General features: G+C 41.3%; 1 protein-coding gene across 5 annotated transcripts in view; it reads right to left on the bottom strand.

Annotated features, from left to right (window-relative positions):
* Positions 1-7,358: 7,358 nt before the first annotated feature.
* LOC118583174 (spermatid perinuclear RNA binding protein) overlaps positions 7,359-24,188 on the bottom strand; it is a 141,789-nt gene continuing 124,959 nt past the window's right edge. For 3 of the 5 annotated variants that reach the window (XM_036186552.1, XM_036186554.1, XM_036186553.1), the window contains 3 exons: positions 18,963-19,086; positions 14,010-14,054; positions 7,359-9,244 (listed from right to left, as the gene is read on the bottom strand). In XM_036186552.1, the coding sequence (XP_036042445.1) occupies positions 9,150-9,244; positions 14,010-14,054; positions 18,963-19,086 (264 nt within the window). In that variant the 3' untranslated portion in view covers positions 7,359-9,149. Of the gene's footprint in view, positions 9,245-10,665; positions 11,631-14,009; positions 14,055-18,962; positions 19,087-24,188 lie in introns of those variants that run through there. The other 2 variants (XM_036186556.1, XM_036186555.1) reach the window with 2 other exon arrangements.

Here is a 24,188-nt window from a genome sequence, read left to right as displayed (position 1 = left end):
GGGAGTGGAGGGGATGACTGGTGTCCATCATTTTAACCTCACACACAGGCCCCAAGCCAAAACTACCCTGAATATAAAACAGATCAACGCCAAAGAAACATTGTTAGTGATCTTCAGGCTTACAAGAAAGAAAAGGCCTGAAGAACGATGAAATTGTCATATGCTGTCATGTGCCTCGTCGCAAGAAAACCTTTCAGTGCTCCAGATGAACTTTTCATCCTAATCCCAAGAGCTCCTCACCCCTTGACAGTCTAGTACACACTAAATGGAAAGGTGTGATCTGTAGTAACAGTCATGGTGTACTATAATCAGAGTGACATTATTCAATGTAATGTGTCTGTGCCCACTTTACCCTCCTAAACTCATCTGTTGACTGCCCACCACCCGGAGCATAGTCCATGCCCCTCAACCTGTCACCCAGCCTGTACCAATCTAACCCAAGTACCTCTTGGCAACATAAAAGATGTGGCTGTGATACAACGTCTTTACCAGACCATGCCATCTTCTAGGTCCAACTCCACAGCTGCTGCCTCCCTTGGGCATTCCCCAGTCAGTCTTCCCTCCTCTAGGAGATCCTCAGCCCTTCCGTTACACTCTTTGGCCAGCAGTATGCCTCTGTCACTTCCTGCTGACAGGATCTGCACCTTCCTTATCCTCAGTACTTGCCCAGGAGAGCTCAGGTGCTGCCACTGGACAGATGTAAAGGGTAAATAATCTTGACCGTCCAAGGCCAGGGCTGGCTCCTGTGATAGCGTGTAAGTAATGTGTGCTTGGAAGAGCCACACTCACCAATGCCCAGATTTTCATTTTATCAGAGAGAAAGGTGACATCTGTGTGGCCTTGGAGTTCTTATTACTCAAAGATTGTTAGGCTGGGTGTCCCAGATACCTTCCAAAGCTCTGACCTAAGGCTTCCAGACAATTGCTACCTCCAGTTCTAGTCCCTAGCAGAGCAACAGAAGCCCATCCTGACCTTCTCACTAAAGAGTAGCAGCCTATTACCTGCAAGGCCCCAATCTGAATACCCTCCCCACAAAAGAAGAAATTCCAGCACTGAAAAGAACACAGGAGACATGGAGATTAACACAACTGAAACCCAGAGCAAATCCTTCCGTAACCATAGTTTCATCCATCCTTAAGAACCTTTCTAAAGAAGATATACCTTCCCACTGGCTATAGGCTATACTCTACAGACACTGAATCCCCAAAAGCACTAAACCTTGCATAGGTTAAAATCTTAAAAATTAGGGAAAAAAAATCTAAATGAAAGCAAAAGGCAGACCCCAGTAAAAGAGAATATCCAGTATAGTTGTGACTGACAAGCCCAGCCTTGTAAAAAAATGGAAGGGTAAACATGCCAACTGGCTGGCTTCAAATCTGTCTGCCTGATGTCAAGATGATGATTCTGCCTACAGCCCCAGTGGAGATCACCCTTATCTGCCTCAGTACCTTTCAGCTCAGAGGCAGCACCAGTCCCCGATGGGATGGGAATGTTTCATATCTGCTTTTGCAGATCAGCTGCAGGCCCTGCTCAGTGCAACAGACAAGTCAGACAGGCCCACATCTCTGCTTGCTCTAGCTATACCCTTCATCCTTATCTGGGCATAGCCTCTTCCTCCCTCTTCTTGTCAGCCATGATTATCGGTTCTTGGCTGTCTAGATGTACTTCCACAATTTGCTCACCACATTGAAGAACGGTAATCACAAAGGGCACAGCACCCAGGGCTCTTTACAAAGTAGCTCTGAAGAATACCTCCAACCTATTATCTCACCCTGGTAACCATTCCAGGCCCCATACCAAGGCATTCACAAGATGTCGAGGGCTGCACCTTTCTCAACACACAGGCCTCCAATGCCAAGGTACACTCCCGGACTCCCCTCACTGCTCTATGCTGTCCCAATCAGAGGCCTGGGTCACTTGGACCAGGGCTGCTGCAATTGTGACTCAGCTCTATGCCCTTCTATGCTGTTAGTCAATTCACAGTTGGTCTGTGAAACTGAAAATGGGCTTGCTAGACAACAGCCCTGAACCCAGGATGAGCATCCCTCTGGGGGTGGAGCAGAGCTGCTAGCTATGGTCATCCCACTACAGAAGACAATTCTGATTCTGTTCAACCTCCTGATGCTCGCCTCCCTTCTACCTGCCAGTGGTCTTGTGTCCTTCCTCAGCTCTCCTAAGTTGAAAAACTTGTCATGTCACGACCCCAGCCAAAGTAGAAGGTTACAGTGAACGCTTTCCTCAAATCTAGCTCCAGAAAGAGGACCTATTCCCAGTGTCACCCAGTCCTGTCAAAGGTGGTTCAAATGGACATCTGTGGCACAATTTCTTCTACACTATCCAAACTGTTTTTTTCTTTTGTTTTGTTTTGGACAGGGTCTCATTACATAGCCTAGGCTGGCTCACAATCTTCCTCATACACCACCAAACATAGGTCATAGCTTGAACATACACTATCACCATACCACGGTGCTCACTTCTTCCTGTGTTTTTCTGAATCTGCTTCACCTGCCCTCAAGTGGTAGCTTCATGTCACTCTGCCCACCTGGCTGCTCATAGCTGTTGTTACCTCTCTGGAACCACATACAAGTAAAATTCTTTAAAATAACTGGTAAGAATGTCCATGCTTAGCCCAAGGCCACCCCCTTCACTAGTCTTGACACACTGGTCCTTTCATCTTGTTTCCAGGTGACTTTAGCCCTTCTGGGCTCCTCAAGTGCACTTTCCATAGTTTGTTTTAATCTCCCAAAGGATGGCATCCATAATTTTTCTTAGTGTAGCCTCAAATGGTATGAGAGATTTTACAAAGTGGAACCCTTAATTAAACTGCTCTGCAAAGTGCCACTGTGAGGATGACCCTTTGGTTAAGCTCAATCAGACTGGCCAGCATTATCTGACAACCACCCACCCACCCACCCACCCACCCTCAAAAATCACATTTCCAAAAGCCAGGGAACTCTCCAAGCAGCACCCACTACTAAGTTTGTACTTAATTACACAGTTTAGGGAACAGCACAAGACTATAAATATTCCAATGTACAGCTAACAAAAACCAAGCATCCTGGCTTAGAGCTGATTCACAATCCATTTCCAAAGGAACCAGGGAGAGCATGAGCTAAGACAGGAAAAGTGGATTAGTTTTGTTTGTTCTATTTTGTAAGGCACACACAGTCTAGTCCCAAAGCCTAGATAAAGGGAAGTAGAATGTACCAGAAACAGAGGAAGGGACACTTCTGTCAAATGGCCTTAGGAAGCAGGGTGGTAAAGAGGGTACAGAGCCAGCTGAGCATAGAACAGTCAAAAGCATGTGGGCTCTGTTGCCAAGCACTATGTAACTGAACAAAGTCACTTTACCTAAAGCCCTTTCCTACTAAGAGCAAACTTTTAGGTCCTTCAGTTGCAGGATTCAAAATCAATCTGCTAACCCTTAGAATAGCACAAGAAATGTCATTTCCTCTGTGTGGCTCAATACTCACTAACTAGAAGCCACAGTATTTTACTACAAACAAGCAGGGTGGTTTGTAAAGTCCTCTGGGTTTTGGTCCCTGTAGAACAATAATCCTTGCTCCACTCCTCCTCTAGGACTAGGAGCTAGAAATGGACCAAAGAATGGAAGAGGGCTCTGCAGTGCTCTGAGTCCTGCCCAGACCACAGCCTCACATTTCTTCACATGCTTTGATGCTCTAGAACTTAAAATAGGATTCTTCCAATTAATTCGTCTCTAAGAATTCAGCATAGCATACTTCCCTTGTCAGTTGTCAAAGATGACAAGAACATGGGCAAGGTGGGATTCTGTACTCCGTTCCCATCTCTCTCTGCCCCTAAGCAACTGGCAATAAAGTTGGGAAGTGGTCTGTAAGCAAGGTGAGAAGCAGATATAGCCAGAAAACCCTGCCCCAAGGTGGAAGGAAGACTCACATTCCAAACTGGCAAGTGCTTACCACTCTGCATGGGTCTTTTGATGTGTCACTGTCCCTTCTATACCTAAGTAGGTCTACCTTCTATCCCTAACCTGTTCCTTCTACCCAGTGAGCCAAAACCTCCTGCAGCTCCATCACCTTTCTCAGGCAGAGAGTATGTTCCAGAAAAAGAAGAGCTAATGAAAACAGGTACCTCAGCCTCTTGACACTTCATCCAAACAAACAAACAAACAAAAAAAAAAGCTTTAGATACAAAAGCTTCCTCTGTTGGCACAGCCCGTTGTCTTCTTTCTCTTCATCCCCCGTTTGTTAGATACCAATTTATCATCATCCATCACCCCCACAAAAAAAAAAAACCAAAAAACCAACCCAAACAAAAATCCCTGTTTTTCAAAGATATATTGTCCGCTCTGGGATGTGCTTAGGACAGGAGGCCTGGAATCCAGCTAGCCTTCATCTTTGCCTTATAATTTGCAGGTTGCTGAGCAGAAAGCAGCACTGACACCCAGCACAGAGAGGACTCTCTCCTGTCTCTAGCACCTAACCCTCCACATCAGATTCATGTCCACATCAGAAATAACAGCACCTCCAGGAAGGGTGCCTGAGAATTAAGAATGTCCCAGAGCCACATACACCTACAATACCAGTTCTGGCAATGTTCCTTCCTCATTCTTGTTCTGGCTTCTTAAATCTACTACTCATGCCTCCCAAATAGTTCCTCCCGTCAATTTTTTGTGTAATTTTATGGTTGTCATATGAACATTGTAGGTGACATGTTATGATGTCAAAATGTTGGGCAAGCCTAAGTCCTAAACAAAGACTGCCATTAACTGAATGACTTGGGACAAGGAAGGACAGCAATGTCCTAACTGCAACAATGCTGACTGCATGTGCTGCTGTTGGCCATACAGCAGTAGAGAAAGACAACTGTGGACCACTGCTCTCCAGTGAGGAGGAAGTTGTTAAGTCCACCCTACTGCCACCTGGGCATGGCAGTGGCAGTAATCTTTACACCACCCCCTTGTGAGGCAAGACAACCACTTCACGAATGGTTTTAGTTCTAGGTAGACCATGATCATCCTCTGATAAATGGTCAGGGTTGTTTTTTGCTGTTGTTTTGTTTTGGGTTTGTTTGGGGAGGGGGGAGCCTTTCTTCAGTGCTGGCCAAATGAGATGAAGAACCTACCCACAGTCTCAGCTAAGGAGAAACATAGTAACTTTTACCAAGTAACACAAGTCTAATTTACTCCTTAAAGGTAATCCTTGTCCACACAGTTTTTTCTAAAATTCAGCTCCTCAGAATTCAATTTGTTTTTCCACTTAACTCACTTCCTACTAACAGCCTGGAACTCAACTGTCCACCCTTCTTCTGAGGCTCCTTAAGTCTTTGCAAGCATGTGTGAGCCAGTACTTGCATGGTAGTTCAGAAGCAGCAACTTTACTATCACCCTGTTTGTCCTTGTATTCAACAGAAACTTCCCAACTGTGTCCAGATAGGTAGACAAACAGGTAGAGACACAATAGACTAACGCTCTAAGAGTCTCAGACAGAAGGGAGGCCTCATGTGGTGTGAGTGCAGATGCTCTCCACTAATGTACCATGAGACAAGATACAGGGACTCCTCACAGAAGAATCTGAGTCAACAGCATCCTAGGTGCTTCCTCGGTCCTCCTTTTCTTTCCATAGTTTATAATAACTTGTTCTCTAAAACCAAACACCACAAGCCTTTGAGACTGGCCACTATAGGTTCTTTATTACTAAAGTGTGGGTAGAAAACTTGAAATCAGCAGGTAAATGTTCTAAGTCCAGACTTCGTAAAACTCTAAGTACCCGTAAATCCCAAACAAGTATCTACAAACCATGGGCTGCAAGCTGGCTGGTGATTTAACTGCTGCAGCAGAAATAGGAGCAAATCTGTCCTGCCAAATCTGGCCTCAGGCTGGGGGCAGCCCAAGCCTATGAGCACTAAGTAGTAAGCCCAACTCACTCCTAAGCAGCCCATGCACCTGCTGCTTAACCAGCAGAGCCTCACATCTGTTCTTCTGTCTCAACCAGAGCAGCAGAGTCAGCATTCAGAAGTACTTCCTGTGTACCAGGTACCATTAAAAGCTTTGAATATATGAACTCATCAGATTCCCAAGCTCCACAGGAATAGGCTGGAGTGAGAGAAATCCTTTGGCCTGGATTCCCAAATGGCTTCTATCCTTTATCTCTATCTGTGCTGTAAAGCTTATATAACCCAATTCACATTAAGTTTCTATTTTGAAAAACTTCCAAAGATCATTGCTTCAAACATTAGTGGAAGCTGTTAGCTCCTAACTGAAATGACAGTGACATGGGAAAGGACATGTATCTGTGCAACTAATCCAACACAAATTCTTTGCTTAACAGCCTTTCTGTAAGACACCACTAAAGGGCTGAGTCTTAAACAGGGCTGTACTGTGTGCTGTTAAGTGCTACAGAGATACACATCCATGTTGAAGCTCATCTTAACTGCAGGTGCTTAGGTCTGCTATTGTCATTGACACCCCATCCATCTCCCTCCTAAGCCTCCTAGTAACACTGATTGCATGGCATCAGATGTTGCAAAGAACAAGCATGAATGCCATGGTACCTTTGCAGTTCTGGGTGACTTCAGGCACCAGCATTAAAAGAATAGAAATGAAAGGCAGACCATTCACAGAGCGGGCTGCTTTTAGATGTCACTTTGCTCATAATACCCCTGGTTTACAGGCTCCAGACAGCTTGGGGAGAAAACATCTCTAGCTCATTTCCCTTAGTGCTAACTATTCTCCTCCACTCTAATCATTAGTGAAAAATAAGAATCAGGAAACTTACAGCAAGTGATTTATTATAATGGTAACACTCACCTGCCACTGAAAGAATGCAGTCAGTGTTTACACTGCCCACTGTGTTCTTGGCAGGACTACAGAGATAGCTGCCAAGCAGGGCTTCAGTATGTGCTGGGCATCCCACTTTCTGACCATACATTTGGACAGAGCATGAGGAGTGCAACCAGAGCAGATTTCAGGCCCTCAAAAGTGCCAAGGAAATAGCTACTTGAGGAAATCTTCAAGTAACATAAATTTTGTGGTGTTAGAAAGCCTACAATATTCAGTATTTTATAATTAAACTACTAAATAAATTAGTAACTTTTGCCACTGTTAATACACTATCTCCCAAAGTAGGGCATTTATTTACAACAAGGCCAATGCCACCAGCAAGGGAACTTTCAGAGTTCAGACATTCCCACTGGTCAGGGCCTCTTTCTCGGGTCCCAGAAAAGGACTTGGCATCAGCAGGCACAGGACTGCACTGCACTGCTCTGCTTTGTTCAGCCTTTAACAGAAGCCAACCTCACAAACTGCAGGTTCTGTATGGGTACAAAGTTGTCCCAGCAACCTTAATAATGCTAAAAATGAATAGAAATTGCTACAGAAAGAAATGTAAAACATAAATTTTATTTTTATATATCTTTCTACATAAATACAGCTTTAGCACAGAACATCTACTATAATGAGGTGTATTTATGGGGTATACTAAAGGAAGCAAATCCTTATTAAAGTATCTGGCCTAACCCTCACACCATTTAAATGATGTTCTGTTGATGGCTGACTACAGTAAGAAATATTCCAGCTACCTAACCTGGACAAAACAGACAGATTCCTTAAGTCGATTTGGTTTCTGTGGACTCAGTATCACCTTTCTGAGTCTTGCTCAAGTTGATTCTGCAAATAATTAGCTAAACTCAACCAATTACACATATTTCCCACAGTTAATAGTTGTGGGGTTTTTTTTGTTTTTTGTTTTTTAAACTTTTCTATTGCTTTTTTTTTTTTAAATGGCTTCTTGATGTTGCTGTATTGGGGCATGCAACACAGGTCAGAGAAGGTTCTCTTCTTGAGAGATTGGCACTTATACCCTCAGCCTGTGCTGCAAGTGCACACATGAATCCTACGGCACTGTTACCAATGTTACTGCTTCTGATATCCCAGCTCCTTGGCCAATAGAGTGCCCTTTCATTTTAATTCTTCTTAAAGTGTTCCTACCACTGTATGTATAGTTTACATAGACATTATATCCTAAATTTCTACCCACATGCACTTGACTCAGTGAATGTGAAATGTTTCTCTTGAATAAAAAGCATTTACAAGAGTATTAAAACAAATGCTGAAAATTACTATTTTACACTTAGACCATAAAAATTTAAAGTTAATGCAGTGACATAAGACCTAAGAGATCAAATACATCATATGATTGTCATATATGCAGGTTGTGTTAATTGGTTATTGTTTTTTCTTTAATCAGAAAATAAAAGAGCTTACCTTTGTGAACTGAGATCACAGCTTACAGTCACTATATCTCAGCCTATCTTATACAAGTGATATGGCTACGGAGGTCCGAGGAGAACGAGAATAAAGTGAGATAAACGTGCTGAAAACTGCTTAAAAGTATTAACCTGAAATACACAGAGGGTCCAACACCAGTTTTAAAAATATATTAAGGAGGTATTCCCAGCTCTTCAATTAATTATGGTGACTGATGCATGAATTTCAAACATTCACCCACTTTTTTTTTTTTTTTTTAAAGGCTAATCCAAGCATGATCAGTATTTCATTCCCAAGGTTAACAATTTCAGATTATTACAAACAACATCAGGAGCTACTTAAACCCAACCCCTTACTTCACCATACTATGCACCAAACCTCATTGGCATGAGGTATGTTGAAATCTATGGAACCATTATGGGCACAAGAGATGGGGCACTCCTGCAGCCTTAAGGGACACAGGCTGCCAGCCACACCTCTGGTGAAGCGCCGGCCCCCACCAAGAGATATGGCTTAGGGAGGACACCTGTCTTAGATAAATTATAATACTGCTAGCTAGACAGTCAAAAATGTAAGTGCTTGAATTATGTGCTACAAATGATTAAAAAGAATCAGAGGATAGCATAGTTCACACACAGATTCTAAGCTCTACATTAATTTGTAAACTCCCTGACCAGAGCTACACCAAAAGGATTACATCTAGATATTGCTAAGTTTCCGAAAGGAGAGCTTTAAAACAGACATTGTGGCTTTGGACAAAGTATTGCTCTTCTTTAAAATTCTCAGTCATTGTTTTCAAAAAGGGTTAGAGTGGTGGATCTGAAAGCTGGAAAGCCCCAGGGGTCACATTGCTCTTAAGACCAAGATATAGCAATTGCCATTCAAGCCAGACAACCTGATGGTTCTAGAAGTCAGAGAAGAAATCTTGAGGGCCCAAGTGAATAATAAATGGTGCGACGCTCAGAGGCTGGCAATAGGGGCTGTCAATGAAAAAACCACCTACAGTGGAGAAAAGAGCAGAGAAGCAGAGCTTTATGTTAATTTCACACAATTGGACGAAGCTAAGAGCTTCATTTATATTTCTCTGCTCTTTCAGCTGTAAGTGGAATTTTCATTACAAAATGAAGGGTAGGAAGGGCAAAAGGTGGGAGGACACTTAATTCATTACAGATTTAAACAGCTGAACTTGCATGGTTACCACTTCTAACATAGGGTTGACAGCTCCATTGTTTTAAGTAAAGCAGAGAAATGTAAAAGTTTGCAGCAACTCGGCAGGTTTACAACATGGTTAGTAACTTCCAACAAACAACAAAATTAAGAAGAAAGGGGGAAGACTTGGTAGGAACCATTTGAAATGACGGCCATCATGTTGGAGAACAGCACAGCTCCCTCCTCCATCAGAGAGGGGGTGAGTTATGAAGCAGAGTCAGAGACTGCAAAAGTATTTTCTCAAGAGAAATCTCCAGAGAGATTCCAGCCTAGAGTCCAAATTTGATGATCAATTTCAAATAACAATACAACTGCAACTGCCAATTAATAGTGTTTCAAAAACAGAGGACCACTGTAAATATTTAATTAATAAAAACTGGACACTAGCAGCCATGCTTTTTCTTCTCAGTGATGGCTCTGTTTCATCCATAGGTCAGCAAAACAAATCAATGAACATGAGAACTCCCAGCTGAGAGGGCCTGCTCGATTATGTCTCGCCACTAACACACACGATGAGAAGGACAAGTTCAAGCTATTTCCAGCAAGTGACAAGGTTTTATTAAAGTTTCACCCACCACTAGTAGAAACAAAGAGTCAAGGAAAAGAACAAATGATTGTGCACGATACATCTGAGCAGTGATGCTGCACTTGTGCATCCATGCCCATCTTGCCTTTGCTTCCAAAGGAGTCTGGCATGTAAGTTAGTGAAGACCACTTAAAGTGATGGGCACTGCTTGGTTTTGAAAAGGAATTTAACAGAAAAGTAGTTATTTCCTACTGAGTCATTTTTAGGACACGGTGACTTACATGTATCTGCAGAGGACTACCTGAATGGGGGTGAATACCTTAATGAAACCATTACCTTCTAGTAACATCATCAGCTTTCCAAACAAGGTGAGAATGCAAGTGAAAACTTGGGTCTGCACCCTTCACACAACAGCACAATGTTACTGACTCAGTTTCCACCAGTGTAACCAGGTGTCTGAAAAGTAAATGCTGACCCATGGCTGAAACCTGTCACTTTTCACAGCAGCACTCAACAAGAACTGGGACAATTGGAGAGCGAGTTTTTATGGGGATCCTGTTGCTGCTTTAGATTCTGATATCATTGAAGAGGAAAGGAATCCCAGAAAACTGCTAATCATCTATCTTCATGAAAACGTCAAGGAGTAAAAGAGTCTCACAGAGTGAAGAAGGCCACAAGAACAAAAGAGGGTGAGTGATTAATTTATTTTTTTTAAACTTGGAAATTCGTGAACTAAAATAATCACAATCCTCCTTCCCCATCTTTGGGTGGTGCCATCATTTTAAAAGGCAATGCTGGGAAACAGAATGTAACCTTATCACGGGAATACTCTTGTACAACTGGAGTACAAAGAGCTTACAAAGTAAGTAGACTGAGTCAGACTAACAATCATTTCTGCTTTGTTTTAGCAGCTTGCTTACAAATGAATGGGTTTCTAGGGCTAAGTTATTATTGGTTTGCAATTCCTTGAAATCTGATACCAAAACATAAAAAATAATAAACTAACATTATTCAAACCCATATTTTATTGGCTTTAATTACACACTTCATTATTTACAAGGTTAAGGTTTAAATGAAAAGTTTCAACTGTATTTGGAGAAAAAAAAATGATAACTACAGCCCAAATTAAAGAGCCCTGGGGCAAGCACATCAATCAGCTACGACTCAGTGGCTGCATCAGGAACCAGGCAGTACTCTGTGTTACAACAAAGCAGTTTATTTGTGATCAGTGTTGAGACTCTATACATCCTTCACAAAATTAACTTGACATAATCTGATACTCTCTGAGAACGTCAACTTTGAGCTGCTAGACTTACTTCCCTACAACAAAGGGGCTGGTATAAATTATTTCCAGGAATGAGGTACCGTTTCACAGAACTGGTTTCTTTTTGTTTGTTTTCAAGTTTTAGAGAACTGAATTTGCATTTGTTAAAATCAAAAAGTAGGAAAGATGTTCTTTACAAATAATTTTGATCAAGTATGTGTTCAAAGAAAGCAGGATAAAAAGGCTTTTTCTCTAACACTCTGCATTGTACTGTACTGTTGTTCAATAGGAATGAGCTTCTGTCATTTGCTAAAAGAATGAGTAGTGGGGAACAGGATATGTTGGGAATTTCATAACGGGTAACAGAACCATTCTCTTGGGCAAACCTACAGAGGAAAGAAACGGAGAGGACTCCAATAAAAATTTCAGGTTAAAAAAGTTCTTACAATAATTATCATTAACCATTTCCAGATTAGTCAGTCCATTTTATATATACCATTTTAGAAGAGGCCCACAAATTCCTCACAAATCAATTGCTCTTCTATCTTATAAAAATGCCCATATCACAGAATGACACTCAGAAATGACATCTGAGTGAGCAGGCACAAATTCTAAAGATCAAAATCAACGCTGGTGATTAACACTGTTGTCCTAAAGTGACTCTGGAAATGCATACAGCACATGACATACTAAGGAGAAATATGTCAAGATATAAGGCTTTCTGTGCGGGCCTCAACTTCCAGGAAAGACAGCTCCAACCAGAGCTACCAACCAGCTTTTTTATCTTCTCATGGGCTACCACTAATGTTGACATGGCAAATCTGGAAAGATTAATATTGTTTTCTTAATTTGTAATTAATACGTTCTTGTGGCCTCACAAACTCCTGCACACTAAGAAGGATTTGAAATCTGCCCCTGTCTTTATACTGATGGTTAACCTAGGAGAAATCACAAAGCAGCAACAGCAGGTATTCAAGAGCACCAGATGATCAGAGGGAAATAACCCCACATGCAACAGCTTTACAAAGGCCAAAAGACATATTTACCTTACAGCCAAAATAAAGCATTGTTTTAGTAGATTTGCATCACAGTAACATTTAAAAACCAAATCTTTTATGTGAAAAATGAGGCATCAAATTACACCAGCTTTGGAAGTCAGTTATATGGCACATGAAAGAGAAGAGCCTACTGAGGCTCAGAAGCCACAGGGTGAAGAATGTTAAGAATGGACCAGGAAAGAAAAATTAAAATGACTGAGGAAAAACATGGATGTAACTGAAGAGTCTAAAAATCAACATTTTTTAAAGAAAAAGTCTTTAGCAACACTTTACTATAATCATCATATTATTATGTGACTGACACACAGACTTAGAGCGGAAGCTCACAAAAGGCATAGGCAGAGCAAATAAGTCAAATGTGCTATGTTTGGGTTAACAACTGACCCCATTCTGAAAGGATGAGGTGTTCAGGACATTCAAAAGATAAAGGGCAAACATCAATGATCAAACTGAAAAGAATCCGACAGTCTGAATTCAGAAAGAACTGTAGGTAAAAACATATTCTTGGACTTGTCCCCAACTCCCATATCTGGGGATTGCTGTAGTTCAATATATGGGGAACACTGAACCATATGAATGTACCAGAGGAAATAACCAGGCAAAGTACTTAAGTCTAGGATCTGCACTTTGCCCAAACAAAACTTCCTACATGCATTTGACCCATGCCAAACTATTCAAACTCTACACTTCAGCAGAGTGATGTCTAAGGACCTATAATTGTCATCAAAACAAAAATGGTAAAGCTAATGTGTGAAGAGAAAAGGCACAAGGTGAAGGTCCGAGATCATGTAGAGGATTCATGCCACGAATAGCGATGCATGGAGGACCTTTGCTTTCCATGTGCAAGCATGCCTGGCTTGGGGCTGTGTGAACACACACACACTCGTGCACACGCACACACGCACTCATACACACTCTTTTGCTCTCTTCTCTCATTGACAAGCATCCTGTAGATGGTGGCTGATTCTGTAACATACAGCACCTGAGTTACAAAATATGTCTAAGAGCATATCACTGACTCCAAACCTACTGCCTCCATTGCCACATAAACCTCATTCAAAAGTTATCCAAAGGGCCATTAGGGTTCATTCATATATCTGCTGCTATTTTTTTATTTTGAAAAGGAAAGAAGGGACAAGCTTAGGATTTTCTAGCATCAGCTACTGACTTCTGGAGAAGGAACAGTTAACACTGACAATAAACCCTATCGTCTCTGTGGGACCAATGACACCTATCCATTCCCAAAACAAAATGTATAGCAAAGACTAATGGGTACAAATTTGAAGTGATGGCTTCATTCTCTTGACTCAAATCACCCATATTCATAAAATTCCATACAGAAACTAACAATGTGGCCATGTAACTGGCAGGTGATCAGGCTAAAAACTGGTGTGGCCCTTCAGTAGCCTTTGAATGGAGTATAGTTTTGCTATAAGAAGAATTACTTTGAATATTTAATTTCCATATGGTCAGAAACAGGCAATAAGAACAAGCAGTTCTCCAATCAGGCAAAGCAGAGAGAAGAGCAACTTCAACCAAACCAAGAACCACAAGGTTGTGGCATTTGAGGGAATTTAAGTTGGGTCACCAGAATGAGTAGATCTGAGATCCTCCGACTTGTTTACGGAAACCCCTGGTCACAAACTACGTTCTGGGTTGCTGTGACAGATGTGCTAAGAAGAGCAATCAGTAAGAAGGTGTACATACCATATGCAGGGGCAGCTGTGCTGTAACCATATGGTGTTCCATAACCTGGTGCAAAGAAGAAGAGAACAATCAGTCCAGGCCTAACTGGAGTACCCCAGACTCTAGAAGGCCAGCAGCACCTATACAAAGTAGTCCAGCTACTTCCTATCTCTACTCAGGTATAGAAACCTCACACTGTGATCTACAGAGATCTCCTTAACTTACCCTAACATCCTCTTCCTCTCTTGTTCTGTTCATTTCTGTTCTCTCCTCCCTTCTCTCCCTCTTCCTTTCCTTCCTCCCCTTCTCTCTCCCACTCCTTCCATCTGCACTTCTATACTGTTCTCCAATTTATCTACTTGTCTGTATACTCCACAAAAGTGGCAGAGATCAAATTGTAGCTTTTTATCACCTAAACCTAGCAGAATAAATAACATTTATTAACCAAAATAATACTTAGAACCACCACAATTACCAATTTTTCAAAGATGGAACATGGAACTTTCCATAGTTCCTTTCAGAAAAGAGTGACAGAGCATGCTGCAGCCTCAAATGCCACACTAAAGAGCATGTTTGGGTCAGGTCATGATCCCAGTGACAAAGTCCACAACTTAACAGTATCTGAATGCCAGGCCCCAACTCAAAGTCTCCCTGTAAAAATTGATAACTTGATATATTAGTCTCTTGCCTACGGAAAAACAAATTGATTGTAGTAAGTAAAAACTACTACTAAGAACATAATTGTTTCTGAACGAGTTAATTCTAACTGACCACATATCCTTAAACAAAGAACATACTCTCATCTTTTAAGTGGGAAAATCCAAGCTTCTTTATGGTGTTACAGTAAGGTTTAGATAAACCATGTTAATAAAAACTGTAATTTCTCATCTTTCAGAAAAAAAATCAAAAGCATATAAATATGCAATGGTTTGGCCAAGTCCCAGGGGACACATTTTAATTTGTCTCTAACTACGACAAAGTCCCATTATGTTTGTGCACACTAGTAATCCCAGCACCATAGATGCTGAGGCAGGTCTAGGATTCATGCAGAGAGGTTCCAGGGCATCCTAAACTACCAATCAAGATCCTGTCTTTAAATACATAGAAACAAAGCAGGCTGGGCATAGTGGCCCACACCTTTAATCTCAGAGTTGAAAGGCAGAGACAGGTTCAAGTTCAAGTTCTATAACTTCGCAAGTTCCAGGTCAGCCAGGGCTACAGTGAGACCCTGTTTCAAGGCACAACATAACATGAATACTATATAAAGCCTTACTCAAATCTAGATTTTTTTATATCATATCATATCATATCATATCAAGTCACAACTGTTCTAGAACTGCTTATGCTTATGCTGCTCAAAATGACTTATCATTGAGACCAGCATCAAGTATCAGCTCCCCAGGACTGATGTCCCCTCCACTGTCCAACCCACGATGTTATAGCTTCCCAATATTGCACTATGCTCAATCAAACGTCTGTTCCTGCCCCATCTGACCCTGAGTGCTCACTGTAGCAAAAGCCCTTTGCTCAGTTTTTATAAAGCACTGAAGTATATGCCAAACAGGTGCCACACATCACTCTGCAGTTAAAATGGGAACAGTACAGTCACCATACTCACTAACTGTAGATTTCAAGAGGACACACACAGCTAAGATAAACATAAGGAAAAGCAGAGTAGCCAAGGTCAAAATAAGAATAAGTGCTTTTAAAAGTTTGTATTTTCATATTTCATAAATGTATTGCAGGAAATGAGAGCTAGTTCCATAAGCTACAATGTCAAAGGTTTTATTGAAAGGAGTTGAAACTACAACTAGTTAAGTTGGCCAGTGATCAGGCCTCCAGGATTCTAACTCTGACCTTTAACTAGCAAGGTGGCTGAGTTACATGAAGTCTCTCTGAGCATCCATGCTCCGCACAGCACCTCAGTGGTCAGGGAAGTTAAAGTACATGTAAAAACACTTATGCCATCCCTGTGGACATAAGACACTCCACAAATGACAGAAACACATCAAGATCAAGGTTAATCTTAACCTTTTCTTAAACACACACACACACACACACACACACACACACACACACACACACTTCTTTTGTTTTTTCAAGCTTCAGGAGACAAGCCTTGTACAGAGGTCAAAGCAATGGCTTAAGACAGAAGAGCTGGCAACCAAGAAACACACACAATCCCTCTCAGCATCACTGTAATAAATGCAGCCACATATCCCTCAGGTAGGAACCAAAAGACATAAGACCTGGCAATGACAGACATTACCAGACTGAGACCCAAAAGAACATGCCATCAAAAAACAAACTTATCTCAATAAATACCCATTACTGAATAAGGCTAAGACTATTAATTTCAATAAAGAAAGTGAGGCTCACAGAAAGGTATCTTAATTTTGGACACAAATTGAATCAAAGTACATGTCCGCATTTCCTTTCACACCTATTTTCATATTCTTCATCCCATGAAATGGTACAACTGCTCCCCTAGTTCATCAAGCTAAAAACCTTGGCAGTACTCTTGAAACTTCACACTTCAGTCTAATTTACTCCACCTATGAACAATGTTGCTTCCTGTAATCCGTTCACATCTTGTCACCCATCTACCCTCCCTGCATCTACTGGTTTCCATAGTCTATTGTATACATCTACAATAGCGTTCAAGCTTGTGCCATTATGCCCATGTCTGTCCTTGCATCTACTCATTACCCTATAGAATGAGTAATATTTACAAATAACATATAATTTCGCCCATCTCTCCTTAAGATCCTTGATGACTTTCCACTGTACTTAAGATTCTAAAACAAAATCCAAGCCATGGACTCCAGGACTGGGTAACTCATCAACTCACATTCCGGCCCACCCCAAGCTCTTCCTACTATTGTAGGGTATTTGTACACTGTGTGAAAATGCATCACTGTGAGGAGGTACAGGTGGGACTTCACAGCAGAGAGAGAACGCTGGGAAGAAGGAAAGGAGCAACACAGTAAGCAGGATGTGCAGGGGGAGAGGTAACAGCTGCACACCACATGGCAGAGTGTAGATTACTAGAAATGGGTTAAGTTGAGTTCTAAGAGCTAGTTAGGAACAAGCCTAGGCTACAGGCTTGTGCTTTCACAAATAAGAAAAGGCTTCCACGTCATTATTTAGAAGCTGGCAGGCCAGAGAAAGACATCCCACCACTCATGTTTTTCACCCAAATTATTCAGTTTCTGCTTATCAAAGGATTAAGTTCTCATCATTAGGACTTGTGCCAAGAGCCCTCTAAGAGCCAAGAAGAAGAAATATGCAACTCTAACACATCTCTTCTACAACGACCCTATCTTCCCCTTCCTCCCCATTCCAGCAATTTTAGCATCACTAACCAGTAGTTTAAAGTACCCATTCAGAATTTTTAAGTCACCTCACACAGGAGAAGAAGCAGCCAAAACTGTACAAAACACTCTTTTGGGGATATTCAAGGCTCTCTGCCTTTTAGGAAAATTTCCAGAAACTATGACAGCACACAAACTTCTGCGTGCAAACGAGCCTCATTTCTCTACACAGAAAGCCTGTAACAAGTAGTGTGTTTCTGCACATGGAATTTGCTCTTCCATCCCAGCCTTCTCAATTAACACCTACTAACTCTCCACACTCCATTCCAGTGTCAATTCTTCAGGGAAGCCTTTGTCGACCCACTAGACTAGATCAAGATACTCTGTTACATTCTCAGGGCATGATGCCCATATCCTCCCAGACTCATCTGTTTGTTTGGGGTGTTTTTGTTTGTTTGTTTTTTTGTTACTTGCTGACTTTTGTTACTTTCCTTGCACACTATAAGCTCAATAACAGTAAAATCTGTGGTGTGTTTCAAAGCAAGAGAACTCTGTAAGATATATCCTCTAGGGATGGAACCAGAGTAAACTTGTAATTCCAAAGCCACATCACTCATAAAAATTCCCAAATGGCAACAACATGCACAGTAAAGCAATTCTAGGGAATTCTTAGAGATGGTCCCTTAAAAAAAAAAAAAACAAAAAACAAAAAAGACAGGCCCTAATATTCATACAAATTTCATCTTGGTCAACAAATACAAATGGCTTGTCAAGTGAAAATTTTCACTGCTTCACCATCGCAAAGAACGTCACTTTAACAAGCCAGCTGGACATTCATGGTTAAAACAACATACGGATCTGATAGTGGGCAGCTTTCTGGATTTCCCTCTAGCCATGTAGTAAAAGGAAAAGGCCAATAGCTTCGAAAACATCAGCACATGCATCAAAGTCCTTACTACACTGCTTCTTTCACCCAGGCCTGGTTGCCCTACCTGGAAACTAACTTCCACCTGAGGAAACACTGAGGAATAAGAAGTGAAGTAACTTATATGGAAATACCTGCCATATATGGGCTCAGGAAAATAAGTTTTATCCACCCCACAAATCCCCACAATACACACACACACACCATAATACATACACACATACATACATTCTGTCTCTCTCTTCTCCCCTCTCCCTTGTGTGGAATTTTTGACTGTTTTCAAATACGGAACTTCATCAGTGTTAATTTAGCCAGGATACACCCCTATTAAGAAGCTCCACAGCAATTCTGGTAAACCAAGCATGACTGTGGTATCTGCCACAGAATACACCCTGCTCTGCTGTACAAGCACTGTAGTTTGTAGAACAGCTTTTAGATTCCTCTGTCAAAATATGTTCCTTCATCCCAAGTCATCCATGCTTATCTCCTCCCAGAAAGGCTCTAGTTACTCGGCACATCTTTTTTTTGGGGGGGGGGGGGGGGGGGGGGGGGGGGGATACACACATACACACACACACACACACACACACACACACACACACACACACACACACACACTCCTCTTACAAATGTGTAGTATTTCCAGAGACCACAAACAACTTTGGAGAATGAGGAAATGCTGTTCTCCAGGCCTGGAATCAAAAAGGCATTTGATCTTTAGCAAGTGGCACTAACCTGGAGCTATGTAGCCAGGAGCTGCTGTGGCCCCCACAAACGCTCCCCTTGTCAGAGTTCCTCTTCCTCTGCCCCGAGCTGCCTGAACTGCTGCAGATACTGCCGTATTCACAACACCCTTTGCCTGTAGTAACAACAATAATAATTTCATCATTGAAAGAATTTTCAGCCTCTTATTTGTTATGGAGCTTCAGGTGAGACAGTAAGCCATCCACAGGTAGAATTCCTCAGTGGACTATCTGCAAAACAGAAATGACACCTGTCTTAATGAGCTATTCGGAACAACATGCAGAACATATGAAAATGTCTCACTGGGCGGTGGCAGGGGGAGGTTACCCAGGAATAAACTTCTAGACACAAATTTGGGTCAAATTACACCCCAAGTCATTAGAGACACCTGACACATTGGCTTAAAAACACTGAATTTTCCACCTAGAGGTAGAAAATATTCCAGCAATAAACTACCTTGAGTTAGCTGTGAACCTGAGTGGGATTTAAAAAAAAAAAAAAGAACAGTCTAAGACAGGAAGACCAAAGATGTCCCAGTCCCTTATCACTTCAGGAGGTCCAGGGCTTTCTTTGAGTTTGTTCCTTCTGCCTGTGTTTGTGTATACCAATCACTAAGTAAACACCACCTGAAAACTCCACCTGCTACAAATGCCACGGAACACTAATGACATCACATCATCTCTCTCAGGCAATCTCCACCAGTAACTGTAAAATGAGGATGAGATCTACTTTGTTTTTTTGTTTGTTTGTTTGTTTTTTACATTAGAAACAACAGTAGGAATAAAACAGACATCAACACTAAAAGAAAAAAAAATGTTGAGACTCCTAAAATATCTCCTTTTCCCACATGAAACACTTCAGAAAAATCAAACTGTATCAAGTGTTAAATACTATATGCTTCTTTTACAGTACAAAAATGCAATAAAAACTCAAACTAGGCAGGAGGAGGGCAGGGGTGCATACAAAGTGTCAGCTAGAAACTACTGGATCCCTCCTGTGGTAGAAGCCCACAGCAGGTGATGCCAGGGGCTTCCTTCAGAACCACACCTCAGCTCTAAGTGGCCATAAGAAACCTCCAAAATAGAATGGATGTGTACAGAGACAACCATTTCTCTTTTTGCTGAAACTAGCCAAGCCATACACAAAACATTGATTCCTGGATATCAAGCACACTGAACACATTAATTTTATGGTTTCTAAAAATGAATGGATATTTTTCAAAAAAGACACAGTTGAGCTCAAAGTAATCATATTTGACTGTAGAGTGACTCCACACAGATCTAATTTATGTTACCACTAACTTCATTATCTAATTAATATTTTAACCCACGCTAAAGATTAACTTTGTGTATGAGAGTGCTTCATCTCTGCCTGTCTGTGTCTGTGTTTATTTTACACCACCTGCATGACTGGTACCTGTGAAGGTCAAAAGAGGACAGCAAGTCCCCTGGACCTGAAGCCACCAAGTGGGTGCTGGGAACCAAATCCAAGTTGTGCTCAAGAACAAGTGCTCTTAACCACTGAGTCATTGCTCCAGACTCTGAATGTAGGCTTTGTAAATACTAAAATTTACTGATCAAGTGTACGATATCTCCTGTGGGAAAAGCAAACAAAGGTGGCAATGATCTTTATATATAATCTAGAAAAATAACTGATTTAAAAGATTTTACTTAATATTAATTTTACTTTTGTTGTTTTCTCTGCTTATATTCTGGACCCTTAATTCTAAATAGTATTTATCATAATTGATAAAACAAATTTAAGTGAAGACAAAACAAATGTCCAGATGGATGAAACATGCAACAAAATGTCTCTGGCCTTTTGCCGCAGAAGCCCTGGTTTCAAAGGGCATCTATTCCTGCTCTCTGCGTCCTGACTGTGTGCAAAATGAGTCAGACACTTCCTTCTCCTGTCATCATGCTTTCCCCACCCTATACACCCCTGAAATTGTGTCAGTGTCACCTGAGAAGCCCTCACCTACCATTTGAGAATGTTTGTGGAGAAGATGCTACACCTGAATAAAAAAGGCACCACCAACAGCTGTCCCTCTGGCCCCTGAATTACTCAGCTGCTAACTAGACAGCCTCAAATATCAATTCAAGACACATGACTCATCGTAACTAACCATGAATTAAAATCCCTTTTGTTTTTACTTTGTATCTATTTACAGACTCATTAGGCCCTAAGTTTCTTAAGCCCATCATCAGGACCATTACTGGATATACTGAGAGCACCCTCACCCTCCCTCAGACACCAGCAGACTGCCCTGGAAAACTTAGGTAACCAATCTCATTGTATAACAGTTTTAAGTTAGATACCAAACCAAGGATAACACATTTTCTATTACCTGGTAAAATTACCTACTCTTCTTTTTTGAAGCAGGAGAGCCCTAAAAATACTTACAACCAAGGACAGAAGTATGTGCTCTAATGCAAGAACATATAGCATTGCTGAGAATAGTCGAGAAGGTGGGGGACAGAGGGCAGGGGGCAGGGGCACTGCTTCAAAGACAGCCTAACATGTTCAGCTATTTCTATATGACTCAAAAACTAAAGAAACTTCACAGGGTTCCCCAAATACTGGGTTAAACTCATCAACAGATGTGTAACACTGTTATCACTGTAAGTCTACATAGTTCAACCAGAAAAGGTTTTTTGTTTGTTTGTTTGTTTTTGTTTATTCGGAGCTGAGGACCAAACCCAGGGTCTTGAACTTGCTAGGCAAGCACTCTACCACTGAGCTAAATCCCCAACCCCAAAAAAAAAGGTTTCTTTAAAAACCTATACCATACAGGGTGGCTGTGGGTTGAGGAAACCATGCCAGCCCTGCTTATCTTATAACTGAGTTAGATGGTGGTGAGCTAGGAGGAGCTCTACCACTGGGGAAAGGCCATTTGTCATGTGCCAGCAATCTTACGTAACTACAACTATTGTTAAGGCTGACACCATACGAAAAAAGAGCTTGATGATGCCCTGTTCCTATCAGCCTGGATGTGCATCTGCATAACCCTCAGAAAAAGCAAGAGAAGCAGTTTCTCACTGTCAGTCTTCCTTCCACAATCCCTATGCTATCTCACCAGCTAGAAGTAATTATGAAGGAAATAAATGATGACATCTACGAGAGAGTGGAGCTGAGCATGGTGGTGAGTGCCCATCCCAGCACTTATAAGACTGAGGCAGTACAATTGTAAATTAAAGACTGGCCTGCACTACACAGTGGGAACTAGTCTCAAAGAATCCAACCACCCACCCAAAGCAAAGTTAAAATAAAGATTTAACAGTGGAGAACTGAAGGAACATGGAATCACTACCATGATTTTCTCAGTTTCTCTCTCTCTCTCTCTCTCTCTCTCTCTCTCTCTCTCTCTCTCTCTCTCTCTCTCTCTCCCTCCCTCCCTCCCTCCCTCCCTCCCTCCCTCCCTCTCTGTTTATCTTAAATTTCAGAGTATAGGACTGATAACATCCTGAGAAGCAAATGGAGACTGGTACCTAGGCAGCAATTTTCTCAGCACCAAATGGAGGCAGCCTGTGCCCAGAATTAAATCAGCAGCAGCAACTTCCCCGACACCTGGAACTCTGTTATGCCACAGCCCTCTGGCTTTCCTTCTTGTCTAGATAGCATCACCTAGGAGTACTGCTGTCCCTTGGAGCACATTTCTTAGATTGATTTTTTTTTTCTATGCATCCACATAGAAATTAAAGTTTTTATTTTTTTCCTATTTCATCATTTAAAAGGAAAAGAGGGACAAGTTTGGGGTTTGGTTTGTTTGTTTTGAAACTCACAGTGTAGACCAGGCTGGCCTTGAAGTCAAAGAGATCCATCTGCATATGCCTCCCGAGTACTGGGATTAAGGGCTATAGCACTGTGCCCAGCTATAATCACCACTTTTAATTAGCAAACAAAGTACAGTGGTTTCACTATGACATTTTATACATGCTTTGCTTTTCCTTAATCCTCCTCCCCGAACCCCCTTCTTCTCCCAGTGCCTTTGACAGGGAGCTTCATCTATTAATCATGTAACTACCTACAAGTTTCGTAATTTCTTCCTCTGTAAAATGTGATAGTGTTCTACCCTCTTACAATGGATTTACTTTATGTAGAAGAATCTAAATATAATGTTTCACTGAAGTTCAAATAGTCTAAGCTCCTTTCATTAGTCTAAATATTTAACGTATTGGTTTCTATCATATAATATATACTCAGACATTAGTGTCACCACCAGCACTCACTATGAGAAAGACAATGTGTTTTATATTTTACTTACGTTATCTCTTTTCCCTCAGAATTATGTAATTGAGACATATGTTTTAAAAAATGTCTTTATGATCCAAAAATGAAAGGATGGAAAAATCTCATGCTAATACATGTAACTAAGGGGCCATCTTTCCCAAATACCTTATAAAGATCCTAGGCCTCCAGTGGCACTGACATTCCCAAAGCAGTAGTCTATACAGACAACACAGTCATGTTTTGTGCTGCCCACAGAGCAGAGTCGGTGTGTGTGTGTTTGTGTGTGTCTCCCCTCCCCCTCTAACAAATAAATAACCACTACTACCACACATAAGGACAGGGTGGTAACAAAGTGGATGAGTAGCTACAAACTGGGAGTGAGTAAGCTCCAGCAGTCAGGCAGTGACCTAAACTGGACAAATGTTCTTACCACAAAGCCCAAATACCTCCATTCCTCACTGTACCAATAGTGAATTCAGTCTCCATAAAATTATAGGCAGAAACCAAAGAGCCCACTGAACAAAGAAGTAGTGTCTTGATGTGCATTACTTATAACCGATCCCAAAGAGAAAGCTGCTAAGACATTAAGAATAAACAATTTCACAAAGCTTAAGTAACACATAAGCAAATTTGAGGGCAAAAATCACAGGATCATCTCAATAGAAAGTCTTTTTGACAAAATTCAACATCTCTTCATAATTTAAAAAAAAAAAAAAAAAAAAAAAAAAATCCAGAAGAGGGCCAATGAAATGGCTTAGCAAGTAAAGGTAATTGGCACTGATCCTGACGAACTGAGTTGTCCTCAAGCCCACATAGTATAGAACAGAACCAATTCCTACAAGTTGTCCTAACTACACATGCATGCCTTGACAGGTATGCCTCCCTCCTACAACAAATAAATAAACGTTTAAAAAATGAAAGCCCCCAAAAAATTAGGAATAAAAAGAAAAATGTTATATACAACAAACATAGCTGACATTATACTAA

This window comes from Onychomys torridus, chromosome 4 (genome assembly GCF_903995425.1).
Source record: "Onychomys torridus chromosome 4, mOncTor1.1, whole genome shotgun sequence".
Taxonomy (NCBI): domain Eukaryota; kingdom Metazoa; phylum Chordata; class Mammalia; order Rodentia; family Cricetidae; genus Onychomys; species Onychomys torridus.
Note: the sequence above shows the minus strand (reverse complement) of the source record. Positions and strands in the feature narration are given on the sequence as shown.